The sequence below is a fragment of the Dipodomys merriami genome, unplaced genomic scaffold (assembly GCF_024711535.1).
Source record: "Dipodomys merriami isolate MVZ:Mamm:240054 unplaced genomic scaffold, mDipMer1.0.p SCAF_456, whole genome shotgun sequence".
Lineage (NCBI taxonomy): Eukaryota > Metazoa > Chordata > Mammalia > Rodentia > Heteromyidae > Dipodomys > Dipodomys merriami.
The window spans coordinates 716,405-727,346 of NW_027206020.1; the positions used below are offsets into that span (position 1 = coordinate 716,405).

The 10,942-nt window shown below is 60.0% G+C and overlaps 1 protein-coding gene across 2 annotated transcripts; it reads right to left on the bottom strand.

The window, feature by feature from the left end:
* Positions 1-5,732: 5,732 nt before the first annotated feature.
* On the bottom strand, positions 5,733-10,814 carry LOC138808576 (speriolin-like protein). Of its 2 annotated transcripts, none has more exons than XM_069994862.1 (4): positions 10,497-10,814; positions 7,993-8,353; positions 7,131-7,282; positions 5,733-6,132 (listed from the first exon to the last, which is right to left on the bottom strand). In XM_069994862.1, the coding sequence occupies exons 1-4, from the start codon at positions 10,696-10,698 to the stop codon at positions 5,738-5,740; spliced, it is 1,110 nt and encodes a 369-aa protein (XP_069850963.1). In that variant the 5' UTR covers positions 10,699-10,814; the 3' UTR covers positions 5,733-5,737. The 2 variants fall into 2 exon arrangements, with proteins under 2 accessions (XP_069850963.1, XP_069850964.1); XM_069994863.1 differs by having other exon boundaries at positions 8,006-8,353; positions 10,497-10,812.
* Between the last annotated feature and the right edge of the window lie 128 nt (positions 10,815-10,942).

Sequence of the window (10,942 nt, forward strand, 5' to 3'; positions counted from 1 at the left end):
TCCTGTGGCAATGCATGCCCTCCGGGTAGAGTGTATTCTTCCTTCTCTTCATGAACTTTACTGATAAACCTGCCTGCAGCTCTCACTGTATTTTGCATTTTGCTTGAAATCTTCTCTCACAGGAACACAAGAAACACCACAACTAGAACTCGACTCTTCCCAGGGTAATTCCTAGAGATAGTGAGTTGGTGACAGTTGGCACTGAACATGACTTTGATGTGCAGCCAGGCCATCCAGAGCCAGATCTCCACGTCTCCTCGTTGAATTCTCCTCCAGCCCCAATCTTCTCCTTTCTAGCTCAGGTTCACAGACGGCATCCTGACCCTTCTTATTAGCTCAAGTTCATAAAGGACATTCTGACCCTTCTTCCTAGCTCCAGTTGTGTGTGTGCTGTGTGTATACTAGTCCTAGGACTTGACCTCAGGGCCTGGGCACTGTCCTTCAGCTTTTGTGCTCAAGGCTAATGCTCTACCACTTGAGCCACAGCTCTACTTCCAGCTTTTTGGTGAGTAATTGGAGATGATAGTCTCACAGACTTTCCTGCCCAGGCTGGCTTTGAACCGCAGTAACCAGCAGGGCCCTGTGGCCAGGCCCGTTGGAGGGGGTGGGGCATCGAGAGGCTGATGGGGAGCCACCAGAGGTCATACTTTTTGGAGGCCCCAGTGAGATCATCCATCAGGCCTTGGCCCCTGGGAAACCCCTCATAGGTGAGTGTCTCAGTACTCAGGGGTGACAGCCTCCCTCCAGTGTCTGTGTCCCAAGGACCAATGTGGACAGGGATCATTTGGGGCCTTCTTGAGAAGCCATCTGGGACCTCCTCTAGAGGTCATCTGGGACTTCTTCAAGAGGTCACCTGGGGGGGGGGGCTGGAAATATGGCCTAATGGTAGAGTGGTTGCCTAGCATGCATGAAGCTCTGGATTTTATTCTTCAGTACCACATATCCAGAAAAAAAGGCCAGAAATGGCCCTGTGGCTCAAGTGGTAGAGTTCTAGCCCTGAGCACAGAGAGGCTCAGGGACAGAACTCAGGCCCTGAGTTCAAGTGCCAGGACTGGCAAAAACAATAAATAAATAAAAAGGAGGTCACCTGGGACCTCCTTGGGAGGTCATCTGGGAGATGTGGGACATGTGGCTTAAGTGTCTGTGGCTACTAGTCTATATATGTGTTTGCTACTAGTTCTGTGTCCTATATACTCCTTTTTTTCCAGGATGGGAAAACAATGTCCTAAAGTTCTCATAAGTGAAAATGTAATTGAAAAATCTTCTCTCCCAGTGTTATGGGATTCCCTGGAATCCCATATGGGATTCCCACTGCTCCCTCCTATTCTGTGCCATCAGCACCTCTGATGTTAAGTCCCCCCATACCAGAAGTGTTTCCTTGTACCAGCCCGAGATGGTACAAGGTGGTACAGTCCCCTTGTTACCCTTGAGACAGGTGCACGGGGGAGGCAGTGGGCAAGTCCCCTTTCCAGTGCATGTTCCCTTGACAACTAGTCACCTGTATAACTGGAAAGAGCACAAGCCGCCCATTTTTGATACACCCCAGGGGCTCATCTCCTTCTTAGAGACAGTCTTTTTCACACACCAGCCCACATGGAATGATTGTCAGCAACTTTTTTCCGGTCTGGGCTCTTCAACTCAAGGCTAGCGCTCTACCACTTGAGCCACAGTGCCACTTCCCGCTTTTTCTGCTTATGTGGTAATGAGGAATCGAATCCAGGGCCTCATGCATGTGAGGCAAGCACTCTACCACTGAGCCACCTTCCCAGCCCAATTGTCAGCCATTTTTAGTAGGGCAAATAAGGGCACAAGACTATCTTTAGGAACAGAAACCCATGGCAACAGCCAATTGTGTCAGCCATTTTTGCAGGTGATTTTCACCTGAGAGGAAAGGGAGTGAGCCTGGCGCAGTGCCTTGAAGGTGGTCCTTGGACCAGATGCCTTATCCACTGATGACCCAGTCTTTCCCCCTGACTCACCAGGCTGGGACTACGACAGCGATAGAGGCAGGGAGGCACCCACCAATGATCGCCAAACTGTTAGCAGGGAGGTGCTCACCAATGATCGCCAGACTCTGTTAGCAGGGAGGTGCTCACCAATGATCACCAAACTCTGTTGGCAGGGAGGCACTCACCAATGATCGCCAGCTCTGCTAGCAGGGAGGTGCTCACCAATGATCGCCAGACTCTGTTAGCAGGGAGGCGCTCACCAATGATCACCAAACTCTGTTGGCAGGGAGGCGCTCACCAATGATCGCCAGCTCTGCTAGCAGGGAGGTGCTCACCAATGATCGCCAGACTCTGTTGGCAGGGAGGTGCTCACCAATGATCGCCAAACTGTTAGCAGGGAGGCGCTCACCAATGATCGCTAGCTCTGCTAGCAGGGAGGCGCTCACCAATGATCGCCAGACTCTGTTGGCAGGGATATGGGCAGCAGCTAGGAAGCCAACTCACTTATCTAACATGAGTGAGACTCTACAGCTCCCCAGGGAGTCCCCTGCTACTTTTCTAGAATGTCTCTTGGTGGTCTATAGGACCTATACGCCTGTAGATCTGAGGCCCCAGAGAATCAAAGAGCCCTAAATATGGCCTTTGTTACCCGGTCAACCCCAGATATGAGAAGAAAGCTTCAAAAGTTAGAAGGTTTTGGGCTGGGAAGGTGGCTCAGTGGTAGAGCGCTTGCCTTGCATGCCTGAGGCCCTGGGTTCAATTCCTCAGCACCACATAAGCAAAAAGAAAAAAGTCAGAAGTGGCACTATGGCTCAAGTGGTAGAGCGCTAGCCTTGAGCTGAAGAGCTGAGGGACAACGCCCAGGCCCAGAGTATAGGCCCCACGACCGGACCCAAAACAAAACAAAACAAAGTTAGAGGGAAAGGTGCTAGCATTGACCAGAGGGTATCTGCTAACAGAGATACCAAGGAAGAAAAACAGTCAAAGAAGAGGGTTCAACTTTTGGTAGTAGCACCAGGACAGGTTTAAGAAACCCTTGGTGAAGACAATATAATTCATTTGCAAATGGCAGTAGGGAACCTCTAGGACTAGACACTAGTGTGCTTATTGCAAGCAAAACAGACATTGGAAAAAGGAATGACTAAGGAGGAGAAAGATGGAAAATGATGGGTGAAGTAAGCACGTTAGCAACCTGGAAACTGTGTTCATATCTCCTGAGAAACATGGACTCTGAAATCCAACCTTGTTGAACTTAACAAAAAATGTGAAGAAAAAATTCACACACTCTTGTCTGAAAATGCTGGCTTAATAAAGACTCTGAATCTCTAGTACACGCCCATCAAACCCACAGAGAGGTTAAAAGCGCACTGAACAGCACGGTGGAAAAAAAACAAGAAAATTACTGGACATGAAGAAAAGATCTGAAGACATAAATCAGGAACTTGTAAGAGTCAAAGATAAGAATAAAATCCTCAAAACGAACCTGGAAAACACTCAGAATCAAATGGAATCCAAGTACATTAGCCTGGGTGATCATGAGGCATGCTGGGGCCACAGGCCGGAGGCTGAGGGAGGCACAGGACAGCATCGCTGTGGTCCTGGCGGACTATAGGCGAGGCCAGGAGGAGACCCTAATGCTGCACACAGACATCAAGGCCCAGAAGAAGGAGCTGGACATGAAACGCCAATGATCAGCTTTGAAGAGTGGAAATTCAAAGCAACAGAGATAGAACTGAAAGAGCAGCTAGTGGAGCAGGCACAGAAGTGCTATGTCAGAGAAGAAGAGGCCAAGAAAAGTGGGCAGGAAAACATCAGGCTGAAGAAGGAGATCATCACTCGAGAAAGAGTCAAAGGACACACATGCTTGGATGGGGAATGCCCGGGGAACAAAAAGATTCTTAGCCAGAAAAACAGAAGAGCCAAACGGTTGAAAGATCTGTCACAAAATACACTGAAGGGAAAAATGAGAAAGAGAAGCTACTAGAGGAAAAGGCCAAACAACTGCCAAGATCCTCACCATAACTGTAATGCGGAAGCACCCAATGGAACAGGTGCAGGTGAGAAAAAAAAAAAAAAACCCTCTCAATAGCACTGTTGAGAATGTAATGCAGGAGCTGAAGAGCAAGCAAAGGCGCTGTGAGGAGGAGCAGCGGTTGGACAGTTGAAGGAACTCTTCCGGGACCCTGGCAGAACACCTGCAGGTTAAGGAGGACTTTGATGAGGAGATTGGGATCATGAAAGGGAGCTTGAAAGAAAAGGAGGAGAATAAAATGGAAGAAGTCTCCAAGCTCTGGACTGAGGTTCAGAGTACTAAACAGGAGTTAAAGAAACTAGAGTCACTAGGTGCCAGTGGCTCACGCCTGTCATCCTAGCTACTCAGGAGGCTGAGATCTGAGGATCACAGTTCTAAGCCAGCCCGGGCAGGAAAGTCCATGAGACGTTCATCTCTGATGAACCACCCAAAAACCAAAAGTGGCGCTGTGGCTCAAGTGGCAGAGCGCTCACCTTGACCTGAAGAGCTGAGGGATGGCGCCCAGGCCCCACGACCAACAAACAACAACAACAACAAAGAAACTAGAGACCCCAAAGGTTCAAGGAAAAACCTGAGCTGATCAGGTAGCTTGGGAGGCCACCCTCAAACCAGTGGGGCGTCGAGAGCTACTAGTCATTAATTAAAGGAAGAAGCATAAAAAAGTGGTGGTAAGTGTGCAAATGTGGAGAGTGCACTTGTGAAAAATGGTTGCGGGCTCGAGCCTTCTGTCTGTTCAACCTGGTCATCTGTCTCCCGGCCACCGCCCACAGTGGTCTTGGAAACCAGGGGGCCTCAGCCTGACAAGCCTGTGTGGTGCGTGTGGACGGGCGGCAGCGGGACCGCCCGGGGGGCGGGACCGTGCGGAGGGGCGCGGGTGCCGGGAAGGGGCTTCACGCATGGGGATCGGTACCGTGGGCACTGGTGGCGCTCCCTAACAAACACCGAGACGGCTCAGGTAACGCGAATCCCTGGGCCGGCCTGCCCTGGGCGGTGGCGCCCGGGGCCGAGGCGGCGAGACCTGGGAGGCTGGAAGCCGAGGCCGGCGCCACCCGGCCTCCTGAGGGCGCAGAGGCCCAGGCCGGCGCCACCCGGCCTCCTGAGGGCGCAGAGGCCCAGGCCGGCGCCACCCGGCCTCCTGAGGGCGCAGAGGCCCAGGCCGGCGCCACCCGGCCTCCTGAGGGCCCGAGGCCCGGGCCCAGGCCGGCGCCACCCGGCCTCCTGAGGGCCCGAGGCCCAGGCCGGCGCCACCCGGCCTCCTGAGGGCGCAGAGGCCCGGGCCCAGGCCGGCGCCACCCGGCCTCCTGAGGGCCCGAGGCCCAGGCCGGCGCCACCCGGCCTCCTGAGGGCCCGAGGCTCAGGCCGGCGCCACCCGGCCTCCTGAGGGCCCGAGGCCCAGGCCGGCGCCACCCGGCCTCCTGAGGGCCCGAGGCTCAGGCCGGCGCCACCCGGCCTCCTGAGGGCCCGAGGCCCAGGCCGGCGCCACCCGGCCTCCTGAGGGCCCGAGGCCCAGGCCCAGGCCGGCGCCACCCGGCCTCCTGAGGGCCCGAGGCCCGGGCCGGCGCCACCCGGCCTCCTGAGGGCCCGAGGCCCAGGCCGGCGCCACCCGGCCTCCTGAGGGCCCGAGGCCCCGGCCCGGCGCCGCGTGGCGAGGACCCCGCTCCCGGGAAGGCTGCGGGACGCGCCCGCGGCCCTCGGGGAGGCGCCGGCCGAGGGCGAGGGGCTGTGGTCACGGCCCGCAGCAGAGGCACGCGGACGGTCAACGGGCTTTACTGGCGGGGCCCCGCCCCGGCCCGGCCCGCCCCGCGCGCCCGCGCGCCCGCCGCGTCACCAGGCGAAGAGCGGCTTGCTGTCCTCCTTGGAGAGCTCGCACAGGCAGTTGAGCAGCAGCAGCGAGTCGCCCAGGAACTTGGGCGGCACCACGTCGATGACCAGCTTGCGCAGCGCGGCGGGGCTGCTGTGCAGCGGGTGCGCGCGCAGGTCCGGGCGCTGCCGCAGGATGCCGTACGTGTTGATGAGGAACTCGCTGAACACGGGGTGCACCTCGCGGCTGTACCCCAGCTTCTCCAGCCGCGCCGTCAGCGTCAGGTAGCGGTGCGTCAGCTCGCGCAGCTTCTTCTCGTCCACCGACCCGTCCAGGGACTTGATGGAGGTCTGCGGGCGGGCGGGCGGGCGGCGGCCGTCGGGGCGGGGCGGGGCGGGCGTCTGCGCGGGGCGGGGCGGGGCGGGGCGGGCGTCGGCCGTCGGGGCGGGGCGGGGCGGGGCGGGGCGGGGCGGGGTGGGGCGGGCGTCTGCGCAGAGCAGGGCGGGGCGGGGCGGGGCGGGCGTCTGCGCAGAGCAGGGCGGGGCGGGGCGGGGCGGGCGTCTGCGCAGAGCAGGGCGGGGCGGGGCGGGGCGGGCGTCTGCGCAGGGCGGGGCGGGGCAAGGCGGGGCGGTAGTCTGCGTCTGCGCAGGGTGGGGCGGGCGTCTGCGCAGGGCGGGGCGGGGCAAGGCGGGGCGGTAGTCTGCGTCTGCGCAGGGTGGGGCGGGCGTCTGCGCAGGGCGGGGCGGGGCAAGGCGGGGCGGTAGTCTGCGTCTGCGCAGGGTGGGGCGGGCGTCTGCGCAGAGCAGGGCGGGGCGGGGCGGGGCGGGCGTCTGCGCAGGGCGGGGCGGGGCGGGGCGGGGCGGTAGTCTGCGTCTGCGCAGGGTGGGGCGGGCGTCTGCGCAGGGCGGGGCGGGGCGGGGCGGTAGTCTGCGTCTGCGCAGGGCGGGGCGGGGCGGTAGTCTGCGTCTGCGCAGGGCGGGGCGGGGCGGGGCGGTAGTCTGCGTCTGCGCAGGGCGGGGCGGGGCGGGGCGGGGTAAGGCGGGGCGGTAGTCTGCGTCTGCGCGGGGCGGGGCAAGGCGGGGCGGTAGTCTGCGTCTGCGCAGGGCGGGGCGGGGCGGGGCAAGGCGGGGCGGTAGTCTGCGTCTGCGCGGGGCGGGGCAAGGCGGGGCGGTAGTCTGCGTCTGCGCAGGGCGGGGTGGGGCGGGGCAAGGCGGGGCGGTAGTCTGCGTCTGCGCGGGGCGGGGCAAGGCGGGGCGGTAGTCTGCGTCTGCGCAGGGCGGGGCGGGGCGGGGCAAGGCGGGGCGGTAGTCTGCGTCTGCGCGGGGCGGGGCGGGCCCTGCGCGCGCACCTGCTTGATCTTCTCCGGGATGTTGGAGACGGTGAAGCCGTAGAGCCGCGTGACGCCCGGGAACACGTAGGCCAGGATGCGCCGGTCCAGCTGGAAGGCGATCTCGCCCACGATGCGGCCGTCCTTCTCCGCGCCCGCGAAGCAGGGGAGCTCTGCGGGGGAGGGGGACTCAGACCCCGCCTGACCCCGCGACCCCCTGACCCCTGACCCCACCTGATCTCTGACCCCACCCAACCCCGTCTGACCCCTAGACCCCTAACCCCGCCTGACCCCCCTGATCCCACCTGACCCCTGAGCGCACCAGACCCTGCCTGACCCTGCCTGGCCAGAGGTGCAGGTAGTAGAGCCCCTGCCCAGCAAGGCTCTGAGTCCGACTCAGTGAGCCAAACACAACAGCACCCACGTGCCACAAACAGCCCACCACGGCCAGCCCTCGGCCAGCCCTCCCCATCCAGCCGGCATCCAGACCAGGCCCGCCCCGGCCAGCCCTCATCCTTGGCCAGCCCCAGTCCCCAGCCAGCCCCACCCCATCCAGCCCTCGGCCAGCCCTCCCCATCCAGCCGGCATCCAGACCAGGCCCGCCCCGGCCAGCCCTCATCCTTGGCCAGCCCCACCCCAGCCAGCCCCGACCCTATCCAACCCCTGTCTAGCTTGCCCCATCCTGCCTGCACCCCCAACCAGCCCCACCGTGTCCAGCCCCCCGTCCTTGGCCAGGCCGCGCTGGCCAGCCCCCGTCCGGTCCCCGTGCAGCCTACGTCCCCGGCCAGGGCCGCCTCTTCTAGCCCCTGTCACTGGCCAGGCTTGCCCCTCCCAGCCCCCATCCACCAGGTCACCAAACCACCCCTGTCCAGCCCCAGAGCACCTGGGCGGCCCACCGTTAAGGTAGTAGCTCCTCCGGGTCCTGTCCCCCGTGGGCAGGCTACTCTCTGAGAAGCACACCTTCTTAGGCCGGGCCATCTCCCTGGGCTCCAGCAGGGTCTTGTCCACCAGGGGGTCCTGCAGGGAACTCAGAACCGGGGACAGCTTCCTGTCGGAGCCGCGGGCACACAGCTCTGGAGCGTTGAGGAAGGCCTTGAAGGACACCTGGGAGGAGGTCGCGCAGCCCGGAGAGGCCTCGTCCTCACTGGAGAGGGGTGCGTGGGAGCACAGCAGGTCCTCCAGAGAGGACGTCTGCAGCTGGGCAGGCGTGTCCGGGACGCTGGCAAACCTCCCGAAGTCTGGACCTGGGTCAGGGGGGAAAGACAGACACTCAGGCTAGAGGAGCTCAGACTTCCATCAAAGTAAGAGATCGTGATGTACGGGCCGTGCACATGCGCACATGGGGCCCTGCTGGTGTTGCTGTCCAGGCTCTGGTTCACACTCACCAAGCTGATCTTTACGAACCTTTAACAGTGGCTGTGGAGCCGGGTGCCTGAAATCCTAGCTTCCCATGAGGCTGAGATCTGAGGACTGAGGCACAGAGCCATCCAGGGCAGACAAACAGACCTGATTTAGATCCCCCCTTTACCAGCAAAAAGGCAGAAGTGGGATGCGATTCCCAGTGCATACTGATGTGAGAAGAAATAGTGAGAGATTGCACTGGGAGAGCTCTTAAGACCAACTGAAAAATGACATGGTATTCAACCAGGGACAATGGAGGTTCAGCAGCCTACACCTGTGTGGGCAGCTAGGACTCTGGGCTCTGGGTAGGGATTGTGGCTCAGGCCACAGTGTCTTCTGAGACTGGTGTTTGAGGTCTGGGCCTCCTGTGGCTGAGCGCCACAGCCTCTCAGGTAGCACGTGGCCTGTGAGCCTCTTAACAGCAACAGCTGGGATCTGGGGACAAGGCCCCCAGGGCCACCATACGTGGTGTCAGGAGCGCCAGGAGCTGGCCCTCAGGAGCACACGTGGTAACTCAGTGGTGATGCTTTCAGTAAAGTCTTGCAGTCTTTTTGCCACTTGTTAGCAGCACTGCCTGTTCCTTACCCTCCCTCCCTCTGCCTAAGGTCTCTCCTAGGAGTTTTCCATGAAGAACAGCAGGGTAGAGGCCACGAGGGGTCCCCCACACCCTGGGACCCAGAGCTGAAGTTGCAAAACACCCTTCCAGTGCTGGTGGTACTCAGAGGACGGTAGCCAGCTGGAATCCAAAGTGGACCCCAGGAGGCAGTCATACCAAGCGCAGGTCCCTGAGTCCTCCCGTGGTCAGGTGGGCAGCTGACCACCCAGGCATCACACTAGAGTCAGCCGTGGCCTGGCCAGTGCCACAGTGTGCCTAGGAAGCTCAGTCCTCATCGGGATCCTACCAGGAGGGCTGAATGCACACACATGGAGTGCAAGCCCACTGAGCTGAGAGTTTTCAGGCAATGGCGATGGGAGTTTTGCCTCTAGTCTGCCATCCCAAGCAAAGGCCAGTCACACCCATCAAGAACGCTCCAAATCATACTGTTAAAAGGGAAAATTTCATAAAAACTGTACAACAGAAACACCCACTTTTGTAGAAAGTGGTAAAAGAAAAAAAAACCTTTCTTCCTGTAAAAAGTCATAGGTGAACTGGAGTGAAGAGCTGTATTCATTTTCTTTGCTTTTCTTTCTTTCTTTTTTTTTTTTTTTTTTTTTTTTTGTCAGTTATGGGGCCTGAACTCTGGGCCTGGGCGCTGTCCCTCAGCTCTTCAACTCAAAGTGAGCGCTCTACCACTTGAGCCACAGCGCCACTTCTGGCTTTTTCTGCTTATGTGGTGCTGAGGAATGGAACCCAGGACCTCATGCATGCAAGGCAAGCGCTCTACCACTGAGCCACCTTCCCAGTCAAGAGCTGTCTGTATTCATTACCTGACGAGGTAACTGTAACCCCTCAGTACAGCACCCTTATAACAACAATAAAACATACAAATACAGGCATAGGTGGTTTAGGATCACAACCTCACAGTACTCTCCTACCCACTGGCTCCCAAGGGCCATTCTCAGGGCCTCCCTCCGGAGGGGACTCCCGGCTGGGCCATGTAAACTCCATCTATGGCAAGGGACCGGATGGGACACAGCAGAGGAATGGGGCTTCCTGGGGGCCGGGGGCGGGGGACGAGGAGAACATACCTGTGAGATGAGCACGCCATGGCCCTGTCCCAGAGGGACAGAGACTGCCCAGCAGGGGAAACTGTGGGGCTGAGCTGAGACCAGCATTGCTGCTCTAGGCCCTGTGGTGGCACTCGGAGACCTCGCTAACTGCCCACCCCGAATCGGCTGGAATGGGCAGCCCCCGCCACCCCCTCCTGTGTGTGCTCCGCCACGCCCAGGCCAGGCAAGGAGGCCGAGGGCCTGGGAGGTGCCTGGCCCATGTTGGTGGGTGACCCCTGACCCCACGGCCCTCTGCAGGCCCAGCCTGCACCTCACCTCCACTCCCCGGGGAGCAGGCCTCAGGGTAGGTGGGGGCCTTGGGGAAGAGGAGGTCCCGGCCACCACGGCCACAGCTCTCCTGGCAGCTCTCACTGAGCAGCCGCTTCAGCATCTGGTTCTCCTTCAAGAGGCGCACCTGCTTCTTCAGGTCTGCGTTCTCACTCATGAGCCTGTTCATCAGCTCGCTCCCCTCAGCCATGGTGTCCGCTCACATGCGGGCCTGCAGCCCCATGGAGGTGGAAACACAGAGCCCGCAGACCTACAGAAACGGAGTTCCATGCTTCCGCAGCCTTGTGATGTCGCCACACTTAAAGAGGCAGCGCCACGGCTTGGCGTCCTTCCACCCCAGACCGCAGCCTCCCAAGCAAGTCCAGGCCGGGCTGGCTCCCACGAGCTGGCCAGCATGCAGACAAGCGCACCAGACCATGAGAGGGACCCAGGTG